Source organism: Stenella coeruleoalba, assembly GCF_951394435.1.
Source record: "Stenella coeruleoalba genome assembly, chromosome: 9".
In the NCBI taxonomy this organism is placed as follows: Eukaryota; Metazoa; Chordata; class Mammalia; order Artiodactyla; family Delphinidae; genus Stenella; species Stenella coeruleoalba.
This window is the reverse complement of record NC_137155.1, coordinates 40295316-40323259: the sequence shown is the minus strand read 5'-3', so window position 1 is coordinate 40323259 and position 27944 is coordinate 40295316. Positions and strand designations below refer to the sequence as shown.

Here is a 27944-nt window from a genome sequence, read left to right as displayed (position 1 = left end):
CACGTCTTTCCCCTCTGCAAAGGGAAATAGCCGGACAGGGAAAAACGGAGGTGGGACTAGTATTTGCAAATCTTCCAGTGATAGGGCAGCCAAATTTCACCTCTAAGTCTTGGGAGACCAAGGTAACAAAACGGAGAGCGCACAAGCACAGACGCACCTTAGGTAGCTCCCTTCAGAGCTCTAGGAAGACGAAGAAAGAACGCATGCGTGCTGCACGCTTCCGGGCCACACCTCCTCCTCTCCGGGAGCGCTCTGCGCAGGCTCGGGCGCAGGTTGCAGCAGAGAGGGGCCTCAGCTGTTGTGGTTATTGTGCCGCCCCTCCTCCACCCGGACCCAGCGGCGACTCGTCGCTGCAGGCCCGTTGCTCTAGCCCCAGCACCCGGGACTAAGGACTCCGTGACCCTGTCTTCGGGCCTGTCCGCGCCGGAGCAACTCGGGACTGCGTAGCACCCCGCATGCCGGTGAGCGACCCGGGACGCGCAGCCTCCAGGTCCCCTTAGGGAGCGGGGCCGAGCGGGCACCCTGGGAAGAGCCGAGCCGGATGAGGAGGTGGAGGAGGGGAGGCTACGGGGCCGCTGGACACGCGCGGAGACCGGGGAGGCGCTCTGGGCTGGGTTATGGAGGTGTGTCATCACCTCTTATCCGGGCCCAGCTTCCTGCCTAGGGGCTCCGGACTTCGGCTCTAGCCGGGCGCACGGGAGAGATTACAGGTCCCCACACCTTGAGTGGCCAGGTGGCCCCTGGTTTTCCTCTTTTTGAGTTTTCTTGCCCGACTGCCTGTATTTTATCTTTAACCTTTCCAAAGTAGGCAGGCTGTATCCTGGGTTTCGTTGATGTAGCTTATGAAAGGCGCCGACTTCCTTCGTTCGGAAGATCACGACCCATTTAAATTGGGTGGAGTCATGTACTTTTTTTTCCTTTTTTCGTAAGGAGTCTAAAGTTCGGGTTGGTTTTAAGTAAATTAAGGGATTTTGATAAAAATATTGAGCACAGGGGCCTAGCACCTCTTTATTATAAACTAAGGAGTCTCCAAGAATAAAAGTTGTTAAACTTAGCAGTGCTCTGGGGAAAATCCAGTAGGGAGGGCAGGGATGCCCAGTACCTGACGAAGTCTGGCACTTGTCCATTAGCCTTGATAAAACAAACACCAGTCCAAGGCCGACTGTATCAAGGCAACTGTTACATAAGTATAGAAAGCAGGCCCAGACTGAGAGCCACTTGTTCTTGCCTTCTGTGTCTTTTCCCCTCTTAAGGCATTCCAGTGGGAGGCACCCTATACCTCTGTTAACTGAGATCGTAAAAGGGTGCCACTGAGGCCCATTGATCCCAGCTCATCTAATATTTCACATAGGCCCCAAGGTCAAAGTGTGTGGGGACAGTGATGTTAATTCACCCCTGAACCACCTGTGACTGGCAAGTATTGGTTTGGCTTGCATATAATGTCTTCGAGCAAAATCAAGAGAAAACAATGCATTTTTAGGAGTCATAAATCATTCACGTTTTTTAACTTAATGGGCAATGTGTATATAAATTTTTTAAAAATAGTAAAAATCACCATCTTTATTCATCATTCTGAAGTTTTGTCTACGAGTCGTATAATTTTTTATCCTGCTGTTTACAGTGTGTTTGGGTGACCCTAACACATGGATGGCATGCCACTTTTAAAAAGCAAACTTTTCTTCATGGCATAAGATAAATTGAATTATTTTGAGTGTCAGTTTTCCTCATTCATATCAGTTCGAATTTTTTAAAGAAATATGTCTCTTTATATGAATGTCTTTAATAATCTATTTTTAGGAACTGATAAAAAATATATGGTCAAATTTAGAAAGAGAAGGAATGTATTATTTTTAAATTCAGCTTTCCCGCTTTGTTAATTTGTCCTCAGAATGTCAACTGATTAGAATATATGACTTTTTAAGTCTTTTTAATACTTAAAATTGTGGCTTAAACTGTAGTGTTACTGCATTACCTATCTACAGAGGTTATTTTGATATAGGTACTAGCACTAATTATTTATTTTTATTTGTCTTTAAATTTATATTTAATTTCCCTTCTGTATTTTTGATACTGTCATCCTAAAATTTTGAAATTAATGTTCTAAATTTTGCTGCTTTGTATTGGTGAATTATAGTCAATATTTTAGAATATTAATTTCATAATTTTAACTCCACCAACTGTTGAATGAAAGAAAAATCTGGAGGTTTTTTGAGCTGTTTTTTGTTGCAAGTATTTAAATGTTTAAAGCAAGAAATGTGAGGATGAGAAAGATTCGGGATTTTATTTATCACATAGGGGCATGAATTTTAAAAGGCTGAAAAATACTACTTTGATATTTCCTGGTGATACCTAGTTGTAATCTGCCCAAAGCCACTTTTGCCTTCAGTGCTAATTGATTTAAAGGTAGAATGTGTTTTTGTTTTATTCTAAGAAAAGTGAAGTCCATGTGTTTCTTTTCAGAGAACTCTAAGAAAGTGGAGACTTTTGTCAAATTTTAATGTTGTTTGAAAGCGCATTCTTATCATAACTCTGATATATCATTTCATAATATTTTGTTAGAAAAACACTTTTGGACTCTAGTAAATGGCTCCCTTGTTTCAGACATTATTTTGATTGAGTATAATTCTAATCCAGATAGTGATTTCAACGCTCCCTTGAAGGTTGCTCTAAATTAATTTGATCAGTATAAATATCCTATAATGTTCTTGAGAATACATCTTGACTGAAGTTTACTGTAAAATGTTTTTTTTTCTTAGACATGGGAAAGTCTTTTTCTCATTTGCCTTTACATTCAAATAAAGAAGATGCTTATGATGGAGTCACATCCACTGAAAATATAAGGACTGGATTGGTTAATAGTGAAATACATAATGAAGATGGAAGAAGTGGAGATGTCTCTCAGTTTCCATATGTGGAATTTACAGGAAGAGACAGTGTCACTTGCCCCACTTGTCAAGGAACAGGAAGAATTCCTAGGGGTATGTGTTATTGCATTGTTTTTTCTTTAAAGAATGATTCCAAGTGTTTGCACAAATACTATGAAATCCGTGGGTCTGAGCACAACCCTTTATGTTTTAAAAGACTTAGAATTACAGTTAAAACTTCATATCAGTTATCGTCAGTCAAAAGGACACAAAGAAACAAACATAAAGATTTTAATTAGGGTCCTAAAGCAATAATGAAAACCACTCTTCTACCTCCAGTATCTTTTCTTTACCACCTGCAATTATAGCAGATATACAGCATCTCTTGACTGTAAACTTTTAGTCCTGTTTGGCATCAGTAGAAGTCATGTCACAGTCACCTTGCCATATTGAGTGTTAGGAGCAATTTAAGTAATGTGGTGACCTAATATTTCTGATTTGTTATTTAAAGAATAATAATAAGTTGGTCATGCACTAATTAGTTATTTTTTAAAGGGTCTACATGAAGAGGGATGGTATATGAAGATGAGCCATATAGGAAAAAAAAATCAGTTTGTGGCATGTCATAGGGGAAGTCAGTAGGGAGTAATCTCCACCTGCTGTTTGTAGGCTACTTTAGTAGCAATGGCAATAAGTAGCAATAGTAAAAGTACCTTGTACTATTCTCATTTTCTGCTTGGTTGAATTGATATTTGACCCTGGAGAGACCCCGAGGGTAGGACAAAATGACAATATAAGGCTTTATCTTTGCAGAGGTAGCAGTATTTGAGAATAAAAGGATTATTGTAGTTACAGGTATTAATGCACCAGGCTGGGGGCAGGGAGAGGGCTGGAGTCTCATTTTTGCAATCTGGATACTATGTTTTTGAGGTATAGCTAGTAGGCATTTTTAGCAGCCTGGATGTACATTGTGGATAGTAAGATTGAGGAGGAATTCAGAGGTATTTTTTGTCTGAGCAACTGGAAGAATGGAGTAGCCATTTATTAAAATGGAGAAAAGAAGGTTTGAGTGTATGTGTCAGGTGAGAGATCAGGAGCTCAGTTTTAGATATGTAAGTTTGGAGATGCATATTTGACATCTAAATGGATATGTTCAATAGGAAGTTAGTTATAATAAGGGCCTGGAATTCAGATGCAAGGCCTAGGCTGGAGTCATCAGTGTATAGATGATACTTCAGGTGAGTTGGATGACAGCACCAAGGTTGTCAATGTGAATAGAAAACAGAAGAGATTTTAGCACTGAACATTGGGGCATTGCAACATTTTGGGTCAGTGACATGAGAAAGAATTAGCAAAGGACACTAAAAAGAGCAGCTAGAGTAGAAGTAGGAAATCCCTTTGTCTGTGGTGTCTTAGAAGATAAATGAAGAAGATATACTCCTTGGTAGAGGAGAGATTGATCAACTGTGTTAGACCTGATCAAGTAATGTGAGGACTGAGAACTGGCCATGGGATTTGGTGATTTAGGGGCCACCTTTACAAGAGCAGTTTTGGTAGTCTGCAGAAGAATGTGTAGCATGTGTAGAGTAGGATCAGGAGTGCATAGAAGGAGCAAAGTTAGAGTCAGAAAATAGCTTTTTTGAGGAGTTTTGCTGTTTCAGAGGAAAAGGAGAGAAGAGAGGTGGTAGCTAGAGGGGGCTGTACATCAGGAGAAGAATTTTTTAAAGATGGAATGAGTAATATGTTTGTATGCTGATGAGATTTTTCCATAGAGAAAACATTGATAATGCAGGCAACAGAGGACAATTATTAGATCTAGTGCACAAGTGCAGAGGGCTGCTCCTCCAGAGAAGCATGGGCAATTTGCTCCCAGCAGTAGAAGGGAAGGTAGAGTATATGGACACAGAGGCAGGTGGGTGGGTGGGTGGGTAGATGTGGTGGTAGCTTGTGGAAGTTCTCTTTGCCACATCATGAGCTGAGAGTAAGGATAAGGGAGAAGATATTGGAGGTTTGAAGAGAAAGTGGAAGTTATGAAATTGTAGTTTGGGAGAGTCAGATTAAGAGTATGCACTTTTTTGGGGGGGGGGGCTGTGCCACACGGCTTGCGGGATCCCTGACCAGGGATCGCATCCAGCCCTACGGCAGTGAAAGTACAGAGTCCTGACCACTGGAACACCAGGGAATTCCCCAGATTGAGAGTATGAACTAGAGAAATATAGGCGGCATTATTAAGGGCCACTTGAGATAGTAATCTAAATGAGACTAGTGAGCATAGTTGTTTGTGTTTCTTTATCTACTTTTAGCTGTGTGGATATAGGCACAGTCGCCAAAGGGTTGGTTTTAACCAGTTGCAGGTTAGACAGATGAATACCACCAAACAAGATAGGATATGTACACACACACACATACATATTATATATATTATTTATATGTGGGTATGGTAGGGGGAGTGTAGATGAGGGGGACTTGTGGAGGGAGCAGGGAGGAATAATGAAAGTATTATGGAAAGCTTTAAAAGAGAACTTGACTGCGGTGCTTTGATAGTTCATACAAATAGCCAAGTTGTGATAAGATTGGAAAATTGGCATTTAAAAGTCCATTTATCCATTAAAGCATATAGATAATGCTCAACCCAAGCAAGAAATACTGAATTTTGAAGTGACTTAATGTGGAGAGGTGTGTGACCTGAAAGAGTCCTGGAAGACTGTGTATAAATAGGGGTTCTTGGAGCATGAGACTTAATATGTGTCAGTTTTGGTTTTCAGGGGAGATAGTGTAGGAACCTCTGCAGTTATAGGGGTTTCAGGACAGCGGTAACAATATGTTTCTTCTGCTCTCATTCAGATAATCAAACTGAAGTCTTAATGGAAAACTGTGGGGAATAGAAAACTGGGTGAAGGAAGGCCTGGTAAATTCAGATCTTCTGAAAGCTGGGACTTTTTAGATTTTTTTTCTCAGTGGAAGAAAGAGTTACTCTTTCTCATTCTTTATAATATTTTTGTTAGCTAGAAATCTAGGTATGAAAAAACACAATATCTGCTTTGGCACTCAGCTGCTACTGGATAATTTTTGAAGATGTTGAGAGCAGTTTACTAAAGGAATGAGATGAGAACCAGGTAGTATTCTGGTCTTTCCAAACCAGACTTTGATGAGGAACCACTAAATTTTTAATTAATCATGTTAATAAATTTCTAAATCTAATTCTTTTACTTTTAGGACAAGAAAACCAACTGGTGGCATTAATTCCATACAGTGATCAGAGATTAAGGCCAAGAAGAACGTAAGTGATTATAAGAAAATGGCAGATTTTTTTGTATTTTTTGCTTTTTATATTATGTATAAGTAAATATTTTAATTAAAACTATTCAAAGGAAAAATGCTATCAGGTTGTTAAGTTATACCATCATATACTTTATGTCATTAAATAAAAAAAGGATTCCTGATTGTGGTAAGTTCTTGAAAAGTACTTGAGAGAAATGGTGTAGAACACAAGCCAAGGAAATTGAGCATAAATGTAATTGGAGTCCCTGAAGAAAATCAAAGGAGGCAAACTGAACAAATAGCAAACATTTAATTCAAGATCACTTCCCTGAAGTAAAGCAATACGTGAATCTACATATTGAAAAGACAAGGACTTGGGCTTCTCTGGTGGCGCAGTGGTTGAGAGTCTGCCTGCCAATGCAGGGGACACGGGTTCGAGCCCTGGTCTGGGAGGATCCCACATGCCACAGAGCAACTGGGCCCATGAGCCACAGCTACTGAGCCTGCGCGTCTGGGGCCTGTGCTCCGTAACAAGAAAGGCCGCGACAGTGAGAGGCACGCGCACCGCGATGAAGAGTGGCCCCCACTTGCCACATCTAGAGAAAGACTGCGCACAGAAACGAAGACCCAACACAGCAAAAATTAATTAATTAATTAATAAACTCCTACCCCCAACATCTTCAAAAAAAAAAGACAAGGACTTCCCTGGTGGCCCAGTGGCTAAGTCTCTGTGCCCCCCATGCAGGGGGCCCAGGTTTGATCCCTGGTCAGGGAGCTAGATCTCGCATGAGGCAAGAAGATCCTGCGTGCCACAACTAAGACCTGGCACAGCCAAATAAATAAGTAAATATTTTTTTAAAAAGTTTAAAAAAAGAAAAGACATACCATAATTTTGGAAATAATCAACCCTTCTTAATGAAATTACTGGACTTCAAAGGTAAAAACAGAAAATTGAAAAGCCCCTTTGAGCATCCAAGCAAAGGATCGATTAATTTATAAGGGATAGAAAATCAGATTGGCATGTTGCTTCTTGACCACAATGCTTTAAACACATAAGCAGTAGAACAGCATGTCTAAGTCATCATGGAAAGAAAATGAACCCAGGAGTTTATAAACAGTCAGTCTGACCCTTTATTTTATAATATATAGACAGTTACGAATGTGCAAGAAATTAGGGTTAATTTCCTAACCCTAACAAGCAGAGGGAATAGCACCTGAAAGGGCCAGAGGAGTGGTCCAGCCTTCAGATGTATGGCTAAAGTAAACAGCGCTGTGGGAAAGTGGTACAGATGAGGCTAGAGAAAATAACAAGGACCAGATCCTGGCACCTGTAGTAAGCTAAGAAATCTGAGAACTTACAGGAAGCTCCTCAGGAATTTTTAGGAGTTTCAAATTTGTAATAAAAAACAGTAACTCTCAATATGTAGTAAAATTATAATATTTTGGGAAAACTGTGGTTCTTTATAAGTTGGAGTTGTGATGGGGTAGTCAAGAAATTATTAATTGCTTTTGTCTCCATACTTTAGCTATGTCATTTAATCCTCAAAACAAACCTACAGGTTTTAAAATGGAGGAGAAGAGTAAATTACCTAAAATGTTGCAAATATGAAATGGCAGATATAGAATTGTAACTTGAGTCCAAATAAACCACACAACCTTTATAACTTCATCAGTACTGTATACTTTGCAGGATTCTGTTATTGTCCCTAGAGCCATAAGAAAAATTACTACTGATGAGTTTTGTAATGGAGATCTATGTACTTCATCAGTGAACTAGCCAATTTTTCAATTTGGTATGAAATACTAAGTGGAATGTTATTTTATTGTCCCACCAGGTTTAGTAATATTTGTTATGGCTGTAAGCTTTGGGCACAAAGTAATTTTGAATACTGATTCATATAGTCACACCTAGAGCTGACTTACAGGCCCTAGATACCAGAGTGTGGTGGGCTCACCTGCCCATGAGAAATAAAAACACTAAAGTGTAAAAAAATCCAACAATGTTCACATTTTTATCATGATTTTTAAACTTTTTTTATACCTTTATAAGGTGTTTTGGTGTATAATGGGCACTATAAGTGTGTGTTTAAACTACCTATTAGGGGCTTCCCTGGTAGCGCAGTGGTTGAGAGTCCGCCTGCCAATGCAGGGGACACGGGTTCGTGCCCCATTCCGGGAAGATCCCACATGCCGCGGAGCGGCTGGGCCCGTGAGCCATGGCCGCTGAGCCTGCGCGTCCGGAGCCTGTGCTCCGCAACGGGAGAGGCCACAACAGTGAGAGGCCCGCGTACCGCAAAAAAAAAAAAATAAAAAATAAAAAATAAAATAAACTACCTATTAGGTAATCCAGTAGTGGTCACCACCCTACTCAGGTTGGAAGTCCAGAGTGAGTGAGTGGGAACTTCTCTCTTTGCTCCAGACAGTAGTACAGGTCAAGTAGTAATGATTTAGTGAATTTTTGTTTATTTTATTTTATTTTATTTTGCGGTACGCGGGCTTCTCACTGTTGTGGCCTCTCCCATTGCGGAGCACAGGCTCCGGATGCGTAGGCTCAGCGGCCATGGCTCACCAGCCCAGCCGCTCTGTGGCATGTGGGATCTTCCCGGACTGGGGCACGAACCCGTGTCCCCTGCATCGGCAGGCGGACTCTCAACAACTGCGCCACCAGGGAAGCCCTATTTTGTTTTTTGATAAACCATTTTGCTCTCTTTTCTTAACTTGGACAACTTAAAATACGCAGAAACATTTATAAAACATCTGCAAGAGGTACTTGAAATAACTGTTGTGAGGGATAAGATGAGATCCATCAGGGCATTTAGGTACAGATCTCTCTTTAGGGAAGAGAGGATGGAGGAAAGGATAAAACAAGAATTTTTTGGATGGCTAGAATCTAAGGAAAAGATAAACTAAGTGACGTGCAAGACAGAAAAAGAAGCCAAAAGAAGGGTGCTATGGGCTTTGACAGAGTGCTGTTTATTGGAGAAACCAGGGAAATTCTTTCGTCCCTGAGTGTCCATGGGGAGATTGCTTCCAGGAGCCCTCGCATATACCAAAATCTGCTGATGCTCAAGTCCCTCATATGAAATGGCATAGTACAGTCGACCCTCCACATCTGAGGTTTCAAATCTGTGGATTCAACCAACCATAGAGGGAAATTTTGATCCATGGTTGGTTGAATTCAGGAATTAGAAACCCACAAATACTGGAGGGCCGACTGCAGTGTCTTGAAACTCTAGTTTTGTTGGTAAACCTAAAGATAAGAGGCAGTTTTCATCTATGGAAATAAAGAGTGAGAGATGGAAGAGAAACACTTCCATCTGGGAGGTAGATGAATAGCAAAGTCATGCGAGTTTTTTTTTTTTCCTTGTCTTATCTCTGCATAATAATATCCCCTTTCTTGATTTTAAAGAAACAGTTTAACAGCATCTTCAAAGCAGACATGATTAATGTAAACAATATTTTTAAAAAGGAGTACAGGGACTTCCCTGGTGGCACAGTGGTTAAGAATCTTCCTGCCAATGCAGGAGACACGGGTTGGAGCCCTGGTCCGGGAAGATCCCACATGCTGTGGAGCAACTAAGCCCGTGCGCCACAACTACTGAGCCTGTGCTCTAGAGCCCGTGAGCCACAACTACTGAGCCCACATGCTGCAACTACTGAAGCCCACGCGCCTAAAGCCTGTGCTCCACAACAAGAGAAGCCACTGCAATGAGGAGCCTGTGCACCACAAAGAAGAGTAGCCCCTGCTCGCCACAGCTAGAGAAAGCCCATGCGCAGCAACGAAGACACAATGCAGCCAAAAATAAATAAATAAATTTATTTTAAAAATACGTAAAAAGGAGTACATAAATAGTTTCAGATGAGGAAACTCAAAACAGACTGTCTTAGTGAGACTGATGAGGCATATGGTTATGTCATTACATTTTTAAGGGCTTCATAGGTGGTTCTGATGAGCAGTCACTTTAGGGAATCATATAATGCCAAAACTCATATGTGAAAATTCTGCTTCAGTGAATTCATCAGGGAGTCTTGAAATCTATACTTTTATAAAGCTCCCCAGCTTGATTCTGATGAGCAGCCTGGTTTGGGAATCACCACAGTAAATGTTCTATCTATAATAAGCCTGAAATCCTAGTCTCCAAAAAGGTAAATATGTCTTTTAAGGAGACCATTTTAACACTCAATAGATTCAAAACTAAGTCTGTTCAATACTTTTATAATGTAAAAAGTTGGTAAAAGTCATACATCTTTTCCTGCTGGTATAAAAAGGGAAAAATTCAAAATGAAAATGTCTTCTCTAAATGTTTCATTATGTAATTTTTGATGCATGTATATTTAAATGTTCCATTTTCCTTTTCAGAAAACTGTATGTGATGGCTTCTGTGTTTGTCTGTCTGCTTCTTTCTGGACTGGCTGTGTTTTTCCTTTTCCCTCGCTCTATCGACGTGAAATACATTGGTGTAAAATCGGCATACGTCAGTTATGATGTTCCAAAGCGTACAATATATTTAAATATCACGGTAAGTACATATTTATATTAAAAATATTTGACTTCATTCTTTTTTTTTTTTTTTTTTTTTTTGCGGTACGCGGGCCTCTCACTGTTGTGGCCTCTCCCGTTGCGGAGCACAGACTCCGGACACGCAGGCTCAGCGGCCATGGCTCAGCAGCCATGGCTCAGGGGCCTAGCCGCTCCGCGGCATGTGGGATCTTCCCGGACCAGGACACAAACCCGTATCCCCTGCATCGGCAGGCAGACTCTCAACCACTGCACCACCAGGGATGCCCTGACTTCATTCTTTTATCATGTTAAGCAGCACCTTTGTCCTTATTGAGAGAACATTAAAGGTAACACTTACTCAGTTTTCTTTCTGTATGTCTGCTATATTGACCTTTTCTGTCATTTCTGATTCTGCTGAAAATGGCAAATTGGCAAATTCTGTGTATTCAGAATCATTTAGCATTTGAAGATGCCTTTGGGAGGGTAAAATAAACAAAACAATTAATTACTGGGAAAAAAGTAATTACAATCTATTTACTTTTCAGCATTTGACTCTGAATAGCTTCTAGCCAGATGTTAACATAGTTAGTTCAATACATGTTATACATGTAACATTTTCATTTCCTTGTGTTTTGTGAAACACAATTTTTGCCATCTTTAACAGACCATTCCCTTGTTTTAAAAGGTAGAGAACAAGTGAATGATTTCTCTTGCAAATTAGTATGTGTGAAAACCTGTGTTTCTCAGGACAGTGGTTTATAGGACTCTGCAGCCTTCCCACACTTGAAAACAAACAAGCAAACAAACAAACACCTCAGAGAAGGTCTTGTGCCTGTTTTACATGTTAACATTTATTTGAAAAAAGCATGGTTTGCAAACCACCGTATTATTAAAAAGGAATATATATGTTGCTTCAGGCTTTAAGGTACATCTGTGTGGCAGTGATTTGTTTGGAAGAGAGATATTGGACTTCAGTTGGTTTTCCTCAAAGAGGTGGTTGGTATGCTTGAGGCTGAGGTAGAGATGCCTGTGGTGCTGGTTGGGAGGAGGGGGATTTACAGGGACAGGAAGTGAAATGGAATGTATGTTAAAGTGGAATTACTACTTAATTATAGGAAAAAAAGAACTCCCATGAATTCATTTATCCTCATGGTGTACCGTCAAACGTTGTCAACCTTTAAAAAAAAAACAGAAAAAATTTTAAAACCCTGGGAATTCTCTGGCAGTCCAGTGGTTAGGACTCTACTCTTTCACTACTGAGGGCCCAGGTTCCATCCCTGGTTGGGGAACTAAGATCCCACAAGCTGGGACTTCCCTGGTGGTCCAGTGGGTAAGACTCTGAACTCCTAATGCAGAAGGGGCCCAGGTTTGATCCCTGGTCAGGGAACTAGATCCCTCATGCATGCCACAGCTAAGAAGTCCACATGCTGCCACTAAGAAGCCTGCATGCTGCAACTAAAGATCCCACGTGCCGCAACGAAGACCTGGCACAGCCTAAATAAATAAATATTTTTTAAAAAAGATCCCACAAGCTGCACTGCGCAGCCGGAAAAAAAAACTATATACATGGAAAAAATATATATGCATAAAACATAACACAGTACGCATTGTAAATCATTTCCTATCATTGGGGAATTATTGTTGGGTATTTTTCCACTGTAACAGCCATTTGGAAAAAGGAACAAATTTTCCCTTTTTCTGTGATGTTTAAAACAGTGGGCGGATATTTTTGGCCAACCTCCAGAGTCTGTTTTACTATTAAATAACTGTAAATTTATAATGAAAAGTAATAAAATTTATGTGCTGGGCCATTTTAGATACCAGAAAGTATATTTAAATGTAAATATCTTACTTTATTTTAAATAATTATTCAGGAATTCCCACTTTTAGGGGTACTAGTACTTCACTAAATTGAGAAAGTGTGAACATTAAATAGGAAATAGGTTTATTATATAGATAAACATTAGGTTTAACTGGATGACAGTGAGAAAAAAGCTGAGATTTCTCACGGGGGGAAGATGGTGGAAGAGTAAAACGCGGAGATCACCTTCCTCCCCCCAGATACATCAGAAATACATCTACACGTGGAACAACTCCTACAGAAAACCCACTGAATGGTGGCAGAAGACCTCAGACCTCCCAAAAGGCAAGAAACTCCCCATGTACCTGGGTAGGGCAAAAGAAAAAAGAATAAACAGAGACAAAAGAATAGGGACGGGACCTGGACCAGTGGGAAGGAGCTGTGAAGGAGGAAACGTTTCCACACACTAGGAAGCCCCTTTGAGGGCGGAGACTGTGGGTGGCGTAGGGGGAAAGCTTTGGAGCCGCGGAGGAGAGCACAGCAACAGGGGTGCAGAGGGCAAAGTGGAGAGATTCCTACACAGAGGATCAGTGCCACCTGGCACTCACCAGCCCAAGAGGCTTGCCTGCTCACCCACCGGGGTGGGCGGGGGCTGGGAGCTGAGGCTCTGGCTTCGGTCAGATTGCAGGGGCAGGACTGGTGGCGTGAACACAGCCGGAAGGGGTTAGTGCACCACGGCTAGCCGGGAGGGAGTCAAGGAAAAAAAGCTGGACCTGCCGAAGAGGCAGGAGACTTTTTCTTCCCTCTTTGTTTCCTGGTGCGCAAAGAGAGGGGATTAAGAGCGCTGCTTAAAGGAGCTCCAGAGACGGGCGCGACCCACGGCTATCAGCGCGGACCCCAGAGATGGGCATGAGACGCTAAGGCCGCTGCTGCTGCCACCAAGAAGCCTGTGTGCGAGCACAGGTCACTCTCCACACCTCCCCTCCCAGGAGCCTGTGCAGCCCGCCACTACCAGGGTCCCAGGATCCAGGGACAACTTCTCCGGGAGAACGCACAGCGCGCCTCAGGCTGGTGCAACGTCATGCTGGCCTCTGCCGCCGCAGGCTCGCCCCACATCCATACCGCTCCCTCCCCCCTGCCTGAGTGAGCCAGAGTCCCCGAATCAGTGGCTCCTTTAACCCCCACTTCTGCAAGCCAGAAGGGAGTGGCAGGATGTATTAAAAGTGATGAAGGAGAAAAACCTACAACCAAGATTACTCTACCCAGCAAGGATCTCATTCAGATTTCATGGAGAAATTAGAACTTTTACAGACAAGGAAAAGCTAAGAGAATTCAGCACCACCAAACCAGGTTTACAACAAATGCTAAAGGAACTTCTCAAGGCAAGAAACACAAGAGAAGGAAAAGACATACAATAACAAACCCAAAACAATTAAGAAAATGGGAATAGGAGCATACATATCGATAATTACCTTAAATGTAAATGGATTAAATGCTCCCACCAAAAGACACAGACTGGCTGAATAGATACAAAAACAAGACCCATATATATGCTGTCTACAAGAGATCCACTTCAGACCTAGGGACACATACAGACTGAAAGTGAGGGGATGGAAAAAGATATTCCATTCAAATGGAAATCCAAAGAAAGCTGGAGTAGCAATTCTCATATCAGACAAAATAGACTTTAAAATAGAGACTATTACAAGAGACAAAGAAGGACACTACATAATGATCAAGGGATCGATCCAAGAAGAAGATATAACAATTGTAAATATTTATGCACCCAACATAGGAGCACCTCAATACATAAGGCAAATACTAACAGCCATAAAAGGGGAAATTGACGGTAACACTTTCATAGTAGGGGACTTTAACACCCCACTTTCACCAATGGACAGATCATCCAAAATGAAAATAAATAAGGAAACACAAGCTTTAAATGATACATTAAACAAGATGGACTTAATTGATACTTATAGGACATTGCATCCAAAACCAACAGAATACACATTTTTCTCAAGTGCTCATGGAACATTTTCCAGGATAGATTATATCTTGGGTCACAAATCAAACCTTGGTAAATTTAAGAAAATTGAAATGGTATCAAGTATCTTTTCCGACCACAACACTATGAGACTAGATATCTATTACAGGGAACGATCTGTAAAAAATAAAAACACATGGAGGCTAAACAATACACTACTTAATAACGAAGTGATCACTGAAGAAATCAAAAAGGAAATCAAAAAATACCTGGAAACAAATGACAGTTGAGACATGACGACCCAAAACCTATGGGATGCAGCAAAAGCAGTTCTAAGAGGGAAGTTTATAGCAATACAATCGTACCTTAAGAAACAGGAAACATCTCGAATAAACAATCTAACGTTGCACCTAAAGCAGTTAGAGAAAGAAGAAAAACACCCCAAAGTTAGCAGAAGGAAAGAAATCATAAAGATCACATCAGAAATAAATGAAAAAGATATGAAGGAAACAATAGCAAAGATCACTAAAACTAAAAGCTGGTTCTTAGAAAAGATAAACAAAATTGATAAACCATTAGCCAGACTCCTCAAGAGAAAAAGGGAGAAAACTCAATAGAAATGAAAAAGGAGAAGTAACAACTGATACTGCAGAAATACAAAAGATTATGAGAGATTACTACAAGCAACTCTATGCCAATAAAATGGACAACTTGGAAGAAGTGGACAGATTCTTAGAAATGCACAACCTGCCAAGACTGAATCAGGAAGAAATAGAAAATATGAACAGACCAATCACAAGCACTGAAATTGAAACTGTGATTAAAAATCTTCCAACAAACAAAAGCCCAGGACCGGATGGCTTCACAGGTGAATTCTATCAAACATTTAGAGAAGACCTAACACTTATCCTTCTCAAACTCTTCCAAAATATTGCAGAGGGAGGAAAACTCCGAAACTCATTCTATGAGGCCACCATCACCCTGATACCAAAACCAGACAAGGATGTCACAAAGCAAGAAAACTACAGGCCAGTATCACTGATGAATATAGATGCAAAAATCCTCAACAAAATACTAGCAAACAGAATCCAACAGCACATTAAAAGGATCATACACCATCATTAAGTGGGGTTTATTCCAGGAATGCGAGGATTCTTCAATACTTGCAAATCAATCAACATGATACACCATATTAACAAATTGAAGGAGAAAAACCATATGATCATCTCAATAGATTCAGAGAAATTCAATAGATTCAACAAAATTCAATAGATTCAACAAAATTCAACACCCATTTATGATAAAAACCCTGCAGAGAGTAGGCATAGAGGGAACTTTCCTCAACATAATAAAGGCCATATATGACAAACCCACAGCCAACATCATCCTCAATGGTGAAAAACTGAAACCATATCCACTTAGATCAGGAACAAGAGAAGGTTGCCCACTCTCACCACTCTTATTCAACATAGTTTTGGAAGTTTTAGCCACAGCAATCAGAGAAGAAAAGGAAATAAAAGGAATCCAAATCGGAAGAGAACAAGTAAAGCTGTCACTGTTTGCAGATGACATGATATACTATACATAGAGAATCCTAAAGCTCCTACCAGAAAACTACCAGAGCTAATCAATGAATTTAGTAAAGTAGCAGGATACAAAATCAATGCAGAGAAATCTCTGGCATTCCTATACACTAATGATGAAAAATCTGAAAGTGAAAACAAGAAAACACTCCCATTTACCACTGAAACTAAAAGAATAAAATATCTAGGAATAAACCTACCTAAGGAGACAAAAGACCTGTATGCATATACCATATTCTTGGATCGGAAGAATAAACATTGTGAAAATGACTCTACTACCCAAAGCAATCTACAGATTCAATGCAATCCCTATCAAACTACCACTGGCATTTTTCACAGAATTAGAACAAAAAATTTCACAATTTGTATGGAAACACAAAAGATCCCAAATAGCCAAAGCAATCTTGAGAACAAAAAATGGAGCTGGAGGAATCAGGCTCCCTAACTTCAGACTATACTACAAAGCTACAGTAATCAAGACAGTATGGTACTGGCACAAAACCAGAAAGATAGATCAATGGAACAGGATAGAAAGCCCAGAGATAAACCCATGCACATATGGTCATCTTATCTTTGATAAAAGAGGCAGGAATGTACAGTGGAGAAATGACAGCCTCTTCAATAAGTGGTGCTGGGAAAACTGGACAGGTGCAGGTAAAAGAATGAGATTATATCACTCCCTAACACCATACACAAAAATAAGCTCAAAATGGATTAAAGACCTAAATGTAAGGCCAGAAACTATCAAACTCTTAGAGGAAAACATAGGCAGAACACTCTATGACATAAATCCCAGCAAGATCCTTTTTGACCCACCTCCTAGAGAAATGGAAATAAAAACAAAAATAAACAAATGGGACCTAATGAAACTTAAACGCTTTTGCACAGCAAAGGAAACCATAAACAAAACCAAAAGACAACCCTCAATATGGGAGAAAATATTTGCAAATCAAGCAACTGACAAAGGATTAATCTCCAAAATTTACAAGCAGCTCATGCAGCTCAATAACAAAAAAACAAACAACCCAATCCAAAAATGGGCAGAAGACCTAAACAGACATTTCTCCAAAGAAGATATACAGATTGCCAACAAACACATGAAAGAATGCTCAACATCATTAATCATTAGAGAAATGCAAATCAAAACTACAATGAGATATCATCTCACAATGGTCAGAATAGCCATCATCAAAAAATCTAGAAACAATAAATGCTTAAGAGGGTGTGGAGAAAAAAGAACACTCTTGCACTGCTGGTGGGACTGTGAATTGGTTCAGCCACTATGGAGACCAGTATGGAGGTTCCTTAAAAAACTACAAATAGAACTACCATATGACCCAGCAGTCCCACTACTGGGCATATACCCTGAGAAAACCATAATTCAAAAACAGTCATGTACCAAAATGTTTATTGCAGCTCTATTTACGGTAGCCAGGAGATGGAAGCAACCTAAGTATCCATCATCGAATGAATGGATAAAGAAGATGTGGCACATATATACAATGGAATATTACTCAGCCATAAAAAGAAACAAAATTGAGTTATTTGTAGTGAGGTGGATGGACCTAGAGTCTTTCATACAGAGTGAAGTAAGTCAGAAAGAGAAAGACAAATACTGTATGCTAACACATATATATGGAATCTAAGGGGAAAAAAATGTCATGAAGAACCTAGGGGTAAGACAGGAATAAAGACACAGACCTACTAGAGAATGGACTTGAGGTTATGGGGAGGGGTAAGGGTAAGCTGTGACAAAGTGAGAGAGTGGCATGGACATATATACACTACCAAACGTAAAATAGATAGCTAGTGGGAAGCAGCTGCATAGCACAGGGAGATCAGCTCGGTGCTTTGTGACCGCCTAGAGGGGTGGGATAGGAAGGGTGGGAGGGAGGAAGATGCAAGAGGGAAGAGATATGGGAAAATATGTATATGTATAACTGATTCACTTTGTTATAAAGCAGAAACTAACACACCATTGTAAAGCAATTATACTCCAATAAAGATGTTAAAAAAAAAGTGAGATTTCTGTAGGTTTTCTATCAGTATTTTGAGAAATGTAATTATATAGTATTACTTTTGTTTCTTAAAATGAGTAGTATATATTACTATTCCTACTCTTTTTTAGTAATATTTATTGTCTTTCTAATTATGAAAATGTTTAATTATCATTGTAAGACATTTGAAAAATACCATAATGTATATCTTTACTTCTATCCGGGCCTGACTATTAACATGTAGTCTGCCCTCCATATCCACCAGTTCTGCATCCATGGATTCAATCAACCTGATTGAAAATTTTTTTTTTTAATTCAGAAAAATTTGTTTTTTATAAATTAATTTGTGGGGGTTTTTTTTGGCTGTGTTGCGTCCTCATTGCTGTGCGCAGGCTTTCTCTAGTTGCGGCGAGCAGGGGCTATTCTTCGTTATGGTGTATGGGCTTCTCATTGTGGTGGCTTCTCGTTGCAGAGCACGGACTCTAGGCACTCGGGCTTCAGTAGTTGTCGCATGCGGGTTCTAGAGCGCAGGCTCAGTAGTTGTGTTGCACGGGCTTAGTTGCTCCGTGGCATGTGGGATCTTCCCGGGCCAGGGATTGAACCCGTGTCCTCTGCCTTGGCAGGTGGATTCTTAACCGCTACGCCATCAGGGAAACCCTATCTGTTATTTCTTGATTTAACATTTTTCTTTTTTATTTTGACTGTTTTCTAAAATAATTTGAAACAATTGTTTTAAGTTAGAATTGCAAAAGTTGGCCCCAGCTGTTAAGTATAGAAATGATACAACTGCATTTCTTTCCAACCAGTTTTGAATCTATCCCATTTCTTCTCAAAAGTGACCTGCTAGAAATCTCTACTCATGTAGTTAAAATACTAGTTTTTTTAAATAGAAAGTTTATTTAAAGTTGTGTTTAACATTTTAAAATGTTGTCTTTGTATTTAATCGAATCGGAAGTAGCTTAGTCAGTGAAGATGTACATGTTAACATTTAGAAAATTTTTGATGAAATTTTAGAATTTTTTATTGAATTTTTGCTAAGGCTACAAATACATTTTCTAACATTCATTTTTCTGTATTCTTGTACTATACATTTTCTGGGCCTACTTTTTAAAAGTATGTGTTCATTGTAGGCATTTTATATACATAGTACTCATGCATATGGGCTTCCCAGGTGGCGCAGTGGTTGAGACTCCGCCTGCCGATGCAGGGGACATGGGTTTGTGCCTTGGTCCGGGAAGATCCCACATGCCGCAGAGCGGCTGGGCCCGTGAGCCATGGCCCCTGAGCCTGCGCGTCTGGAGCCTGTGCTCCGCAACAGGAGAGGCCACAACAGTGAGAGGCCTGTGTACCGCAAAAACAAAAAAAAAAACATAGTACTCATGCATAAAACCATATAATTGGTTCATTGAATGTTCTTGACATTTTTGGTGATACTTTCCTTCCTCCTAATAAATTAAGCATAGCCACAGCTGGAGAGTCATCTTCTGTATTAATTTTGATTCATATTATGCTTATTCTAAGATAACTTGTACATTTTGTGCCTCCTTTCTTTTTCAGAACACACTAAATATAACGAACAATAACTATTATTCTGTTGAAGTTGAAAACATCACTGCACAAGTTCAGTTTTCAAAAACAGTTATTGGAAAGGCACGCTTAAACAACATTACCAATATTGGTCCACTGGATATGAAACAGGTAAGCGTCATTCATGAAATACTTTGGAGGAGTTAAACAAGTCTCAAGTTTGTGTATCATATTAACTTGAGGGAGATGGGGGATTTCTTAAAGAACTAGACTTTGAATTGTATCCCATACATGTGTAAGAAAAAGTCCTAGAATCAAACCCATAAAGGGAGAAATTTCCAAACTCTTTGAAGTTACAGAATGTATCTGAAATACTTGATGTTTTGATCCTGTTCTGTATTGATTTATTTTTATTTTTTGCCTTTCAGATTGATTATACAGTACCTACTGTCATAGCAGAAGAAATGAGTTATATGTTGTAAGTTCTGATTTTTAATTATTTTCTCTCATTAAATTATAAAGAGTAAGTATGTGTAGGTGTGAATATATATATATATATGTTTAATTTCCCATCATCTTAGAAGTGACAAGACCACATTTTGGAATATTCCTTCCGGCCTCTGATCATCTCTCTTCTTCTCTTCTCCCTTTCAACATGTATAATGTTACTGTATATATACGTATACACATAATTTCATTTTCAGAATTAGGATCATATACACCATGGCACTCTTTATTTACTATGTTATGAGAATCATAATCTCACATATTCTAGTATTTGTTTCTGATTTAGTATAGGAGGACTAAAAATGCTAATGATGTTTAGAACTCTATTGCTGGTTTGAAGTTGTAAAGCTTTTAAATTAGGTCTAAATGATTATTAGCTCTTGTTAAGTAAAAAATAGTGATATATTTTTATCATCTTTTGATGTCAGCTTGATATAGAATTTCTGAGTAACTAATAAACTGGCTACTAAAATTTCAAAAGGTAAACAAAAAGTGAAAATAATAAGTAGACAACTCTACAACTGCTGTAATATGAAGGCATAGAATAAGAAGCCATGAAAATATTAATCATCATTTGAGATACAGAAAATGCTCAACCATTAAATGCTTATTTATTATATCTTCTTAATAGTATATCTGTTAGCTTTAACATAGGAAGAGGAACTGTAATTAAACTATTTTAAATTTATAATGTCAGTTTGCGTTTATTCACATTGTTTTTTCTTTAACAGTGATTTCTGTACACTGACATCCATCAAAGTGCATAACATAGTACTCATGATGCAGTAAGTACAAATTTTTTTTTGAGAGATTCTTTGCTTAAAAACTTTATATGTATAACATTGGCTTAGAGTATACACATATTTATAAATGCTGTCTCATTTGGGTTTTAAGCCTTACAGGAGTGCAGTGAGGTGAAGTAAATAGTATCCCACTTTACACATGAGGAAATGGGAGCTCAGAGGAGTAGTGAAGGATCACACAGCTGCTAAATAGTGAATCTGAACCTTGCAAGAACTTGGGAAAATGGTAGAAATTGGGATAGAGAGAAGGATGAGCTCAACACCCAATTCCTTGCTGCCTGTAGTCGGCAGTAACAGTAGTGAAGACCAGGAATGTTATTGGTTTGCAAATCGGGTGTTATCCTAAGCCATGAAAACACTGTAGGTTATAGGTTGGGTATTTGGGCCATTAGCTAACATTTGATTAACCTTTTCCTCTGATGAGAGAACTGTGTGATTATTTTTAAAAGTGCACTGAACTAAATATATTTTTAATTAAAGATAGGTGTTTTGAAAAAATACATTTTTGTATATAATTATTTTTGGATAGGGCATTCTCAGCCAGCATTCCTGTTGTCTATTGGGGAAATATTCCCTAAAAGGCCCATGTCCACAATATTAAGTTATCATTAATCAAATAATCTCTCCCTGGAGAGAATTTTGATATATAAAGTGTTCTCACTTTAGAAAGCTTTTTTATATATAACTCTTCAGTGTTTCTCCCCATTTATTTTGTTTTTAGAGTTACTGTAACAACAACTTACTTTGGACACTCAGAACAGATATCCCAGGAGAGGTACCAGTACGTTGATTGTGGAAGGAACACAACTTATCAGTTGGGGCAGTCTGAATATCTAAATGTACTTCAGCCACAGCAATGAAAACTGAGAGATGCACCTGGAGAAGAAATACATTTTCCAAACTCTGAAGGATGAGGTACTTACTTCCGGATAGGAGATCTTAAATTGAACAACCTAAAGTTTACACTTCTGTTTTAAAAGTACAGCTAAGAGTATGTGGACTTGTAGGTTATTACAACTCTCTACTCTGTGTTCATGATATTTGTACCAGGATCTTTTACTTGAATCTAAATTTACTGATTGGTTTTCTTTGTTCCTGGTCCCCAAAGGGGAAAACTAAGACTTCTCCTACAGAATAAATAATTATTTAAAATTCATAGCTCTAATCACTACTGAAAACATAATTGATGATTTGTGATGAATATAATTATGTGATGAACATAATTTGAGAAACTTTATTTCTGAATGTTTTTATGGAAAATTACTGTGGGCCTATTCGTGAAGACATTTAAAGAGTAATCTTTCTTTTTTCCTGTTTTATAAATTCCCTTTGCTACTTGGTAGTATTTCAGCTATATGCTATTTTAGCTTTTAGCTAAATGTTTTTATTTTTTCATTTTGAAATCCTACTCATTTGCATGTTTTTGTCAGTCTTACTTCAAGCTATTGCTTGCATAACACTTAATAAACCAAAATAATCTTTGCAGAATTCTGTACCTAAAATTTTTTAAAACCCCTAAATAATGGGTTTCACATGTCTTTCCATGTTAGTTATAGTTGTGTGAAATTTTTATGTAATCTTCAAACATCATTTAATGTACAGTATTGTAAATAAATTCTGCATGGCTTTTATGTAGCTTTAATAAATGTCAAATAAAGTGATACAGATTTAAAATATAGTAAGTTGCTCATAAAAATTTGTAAAGAAAGGAAAATGATATTCAGAAACCTCTAGAATGTATGTTTCCAATTACATATTAGACCAGGCATAACATAGATTTGAAATAAAATATTTTGATGCTCTACTTTTTTTAATGTTGCTTTTCATACTAAAGAATTATGGATACACTTACTTTTCAGAACTGTTAGGTACCCAAATGATCAATTTTATGAATGTTTTAGAGGAGGAAGTTATTTCTTTGGTAAAATTATCCAAGAAATCCTGTTATTAAATTATGGTGGCTATAGCAAAATAAAACCTATATTATGCTTTTAAAAATTACTTTGCATATCATGGATATCATGCCCCTAGCAGTTACATTTTTAAAGTGTTCTACTTTTGGTTTGGATTTTATTTAAAATTGTTTTCAAGTGTAAATTATTGACTTATTCATTTTGCTATTTTATATTTTTAATACCATTTTGCATTTGGGCTTTTTGCCTTTTTGGTTACCACGTTCTGAGTACCTTTTAAATACCTACCACTGAGCATAGGGGCTGACTGTGATACCAAAAATAGTAAGTGGCTTGAGAGTAGTTTCCTATGTTCCCTAGTGACAGAGATCAGGTTACCCCTCTCCTTACTCCCAAAGTGCCTAACATGGGTCTGAAACATTCTTATTATAAGTCTGACTCTCTCAACTATAGAACATGAGCTTTATTTAATTAGCTAGAGCTAATGAAGCCCTCCTTTCTGCCTTTAAACCTACTCAGGTTTCCCCTTACTTAGCTTTCATATTACTTTCTCTAAGTTTTCCTCAGTGAACATTTAAATGGGTGAAATGCACTAACTTCTTTTTTTTTTTTTAACTACTTAGTCTTCCCTTAATCCATCGCTAACTCATCCATCCTTACTATTAAACTAAAATCACCCCTTTAAATTTATTATGGATTTTGTAGTCCAACCCAATCTTTAATATTTTTTCTGCTATGTTTTTTGACTACTCCCCTTCTCCTTGAAATTGCACTTTTCTAATGTGTGTGTTCTATTTGTATTTTTCATGTCATTCTCATTTCATTTTTTCTCATTCTCCTATCTTTTGATATCTTTTAATGAGTAGTATCCAGACCCTCTTCTGCCTCAAAATTTCTACTCCTGTATCTTCAGCAATCACCTATATTAAGGCTTCCAGCTCTGTTTCTACATACCTGACAGTAACCTGTCTAGTTTCTCATTTAGCTAATGCCTTAGAGATAACAGTATTTCAGTGACTGTGTAAAAATCAAACATTGTTAAAAAATTTTTTATCATGTTTTGTTCTCACCTGCCCTTATGTCCCATTTCTTCAAAATCATTCTTCAGATATGCCTCCTTCAAAAATCAATCCTGATTTATTTTCCTGCTTTGTATCTTTTTTTTGTGTGTGTGTGGTGCACGGGCCTCTCACTGTTGTGGCCTCTCCCGTTGCGGAGCACAGGCTCCAGACGCGCAGGCTCAGCGGCCATGGCTCACGGGCCTAGCCGCTCCGCGGCATGTGGGATCTTCCCAGACTGGGGTCAAACCCGTGTCCCCTGTATCGGCAGGCAGACTCTCAACCACTGCGCCACCAGGGAAGCCCCCTGCTTTGTATCTTTTAACCTTGGAAAACTATATAGTGTAAATTAAATGGACTTTTCTGTTGATGTGTAGCTTTAATATCCTTTTAGAGTGCATGCAGAGTATCTGCTGAAGAGACAGAAAAGTGAGAGAACATTTGCTTTTACTGACTTAGTTTTGAATTTTTTTATTCATTCTTTAAATTAAAAACTCTTTATTACACCTACTTTCTGTGGAGTTCGAGTGAGAAAAAACTGGAATTTAAAATAAGTTAAGAAAAACCAGCAGTAGAAAAATAAAGATTACCTGTGACTACTTTCAAAGAGGGTTAAGTAACTGCCAGAAGAACCCTAGAGCAAAGCAGGCTGTAAATTAATAAAACTACAAAAGCACATTAAGGTGAAGCAGATTTATAGCCATTAAAAAAAAAATTCTGGAAAGGATGGATGAGGCTTTAACTTTTCTTAGGTCACATTGTCCAATGCAGTTTCTTATGTGGTAATAGGATTTTTTTAAAACGGCTCTCAGACCTTATTCAGAAGATGTGGTAAAGATGTTACAGTTTTTTTTTTTCTGATAATTCCAAGAATAAATTTCTCGTAAATTGCACCTTAAGTAAACTGGTCATTCTAACCAAATCTAATACGTAACCAGCCTACATGTTTTCATATTACATTTATATAGCACTGTGCCCTTTTCAGAATTCTTTCATATGTTTTTCTCATATCATTTGCCATCATCCTGTGAGTCAGAAAATGAGGGTAGTAGGATCCTCCTCTTTTAGAAAAGGAAAAAGAGGCATGGAGAAGTTGAGGGACTTGCTGAAGATCTCGTATTTAGTAAATAGTTTAATTGAGGCCAGACCTAGTTTTCCTGTCACCCATATCTGTGCTCTGTCATTTAAAACACCCATTGGAAAGCCCTGTTGACTCAGGTTAGTATAAATAAAAATTAGAGAAAACGTTCACGTAGGTAATGGTGACAATCAGAATAATACTGATGGACTAAGATTTGGGGTATCTTGAAACTGGTACCTTAAATGTTTTAAATGGGAAATGTAAAATATTTTGGAGCATGATCTGTAGGTTAATTTTCTGTTAAAATTTAGTACTCTGTGATCATTCCAGTAAAGATAATAGATATGTTTCAGAGTAGACTAATTATAAATAATAGAGATTAGTGGATTGAGATTTGAAACAGTAACAGTTTGAAAATAAGAGCTATCACGTAAACTGCTTGAGGTTTCTTAATAACCATCTTTACTACATAACATGTAAATGGCTGTGGTTTTGTGTTCATTTTTTCCATGCTTTTTTTGTTTGTTTAAGCCAATGAGGTAATTATTTTCTCTAAGAATTCATGACAAGAAAATAAAATTCACTTCAGATCTTCTGAATTGTAGTTTGGGAATAACACAGTGTGGTGTTCAAATAGATAGGAAATGACTGCCAAAACACAATAAAAGTAACTTAGGAGACTTCAAATGTCAGTCTAATTTGTGGTTCTTAGCCTTATCATTATTGCAATATAATTCTGGATGTTTAATTGGAGGACATGTCCCCAACTTTCCCTCATGCCATTTTGTTTGTTTTTTAAAAGTTTTAAAATAAACAATTCTTTGTATAATGAGTATATCTTATTTAAGAAAACGGTTTGTTAGGTACTTGACCCTAAAGTCACTGCTCAGTATAGCTAATATTTATTGGTTAATTACTATGTCACATACTGTACTGTACTAACCTTTCATGTGCATTATCTTATTATCCCTCAGAAGAGTTCTTTAAGGTAGTTACTGTCATTGCCCCCCCCATTTTAGCTCTGAGGAAATTGAGTTTTAGAGAAGTTAAGGAGTATGTATAAGTTGGGAAGTGGCAGATTAGAGATTCAAAACAGGTCGGACTCAAGCATCATTGTTCTTACAATAAGCATATTTTCTTTCTAGCCTTTGAAAATGTTTTAGTCATAAAAATGTGTTGGATATTGCACTTAATATAGAAGACTGAGGTTTTTGATAGTATTTTCAAGAATACTATTAAGATGCTTTATTATTTTGTAGATCTTTAATATAAAAATGTTTATCATTTTTTTAGCTATTAATACTTATCTGTTAGATGGATTTTGTTCTTTATAAAAGATATAAAAATTTAAATTTACAAATATATATCAGGCTTCCTTGATAAGCAGTATGAATGGAATGTCAAGTTATTAGTTTGTAAGCCAAAGGTTACTCACCAGAATGTCATGATTTTTAGCTCATAACATCTGGAAACAATAACTACTTGGCTCAAATACATCTAAGAAGAATTAATTTTATTTCTGTCTTTTTTGTAATATCAGATTTTAAATGAGATGTTAAACTATTTTAAGGAAAAAATGTTTGAGAGGGTGGGATAAAAAGACTGTGAAACATTATTTCTTTAAAAAATGTATTTTTACATGAAAACAAGATATATTTGCAATGTGTTCAATCAAAACATTCACTTCTATATCCCAGATCTACATATTTCAAAGTAAAAATGTTCACTTGTCAGCTGAAATTCCTGATTAGAACTAATATTTGTTTATTTTTGTGCTTAGAATGTAAATTTCACAGTGGATTTTTTGTTTTGTTTTGTTTTTTTCTGGCGGTACGCGGGCCTCTCACTGTTGTGGCCTTTCCCATTGTGGAGCACAGGCTCCGGACGCGCAGGCTCAGCTGCCAGGGCTCACAGGCCCAGCCGCTCCACGGCATGTGGGATCCTCCCGGACTGGGGCACGAACCCGTGTCCCCTGCATCGGCAGGCGGACTCTCAACCACTGCACCACCAGGGAAGCCCCACAGTGGATTTTTTTTAAATTTACCTTTAATTTGGATAAAAGCAAGTGATATATACTACAGGGATAAAAATGGTAATTTTCATTTTTAAAAAAACTACCAATGTGATTATATTTTTAGTTCTTTTTACTCATGTTTAGTAGAGGCTTTAAATTAAAAAATACACTATGGTCTGTATTGACCCAAAAAGTATTCCATAAATTAATTTAACAAATATATGGCAAGCTTTTCATAGCTATAGCTAATTCTTCTAGAAGGAAGTTGTTGCCTTCTGTTTAATTACATTAATTGAAATGTGTTTAAGAGAAATGTTTTCAGCATATTTTGTATACTGAAAAAAAAATAGGGTTAGTATTGGGCCAATGGCCAAGAGGTAACGTTACTACCTTGTAGACTGTTACAGTTGAAATTGTCCCACTTCCCCCAGAATTTTAGAAACTAGAAGTCTGAGAGATGCTGTATCAGCTGTACTCTGGTGATTCTAAATGCTGTAAGTACTGTTCATCTTTTGTTATTGTGTGAGATGGGAAAAAATGCCAGATTGCAAAACATGCATAATTTCATTGTATAATGGTTTGTTTTAGGCATAAAATATCAGCAAGCCTTGTCTTGTGTGTTTTGTCTTAAATTTCCTTATAGAACTAAATTAAGTAAGATTTTGGGAAATGATTTTAAATGCTTTCCAAGTTGACCTGCTTGGTCAGATATTTGAATGATGGCATTGCTGAGTAGACTCTAACCCATGATTCTAATTGTGGAATAAAGAATAATGTAGAGCGTGAGACTATGTTTGGGCACTTACTCTTCATTTATATTAGGTATTACCCTTCATCATAACATACTTACTAAATTTCCAAGTTGAGCAGTTCTGTAATTGTAACAATTGTTGCTGTACCTGTAACAAACAAAACATGCTTATGATAGTAAAATGAATAGAAGCACCCCCAAATACTATTTTTTTAATTCACTTGTAACTGTTCCTCTTATAATTGTGTATGACAGAATCAAATTTGTAAAAATTTTAGCATGAAAAATAAAATTTG

The 27944-nt window shown here is 38.0% G+C and overlaps 1 protein-coding gene across 1 annotated transcript; it reads left to right on the top strand.

The window, feature by feature from the left end:
- The first annotated feature begins 255 nt into the window (after positions 1 to 255).
- TMEM106B (transmembrane protein 106B) lies at positions 256 to 27944 on the top strand. The gene is made up of 8 exons (XM_079931250.1): positions 256 to 461; positions 2757 to 2978; positions 6081 to 6144; positions 10486 to 10645; positions 19552 to 19692; positions 19950 to 19999; positions 20760 to 20813; positions 21553 to 27944. Exons 2-8 carry the CDS (start codon positions 2759 to 2761, stop codon positions 21689 to 21691), a joined length of 828 nt encoding a protein of 275 aa, XP_079787376.1. The 5' UTR covers positions 256 to 461; positions 2757 to 2758; the 3' UTR covers positions 21692 to 27944.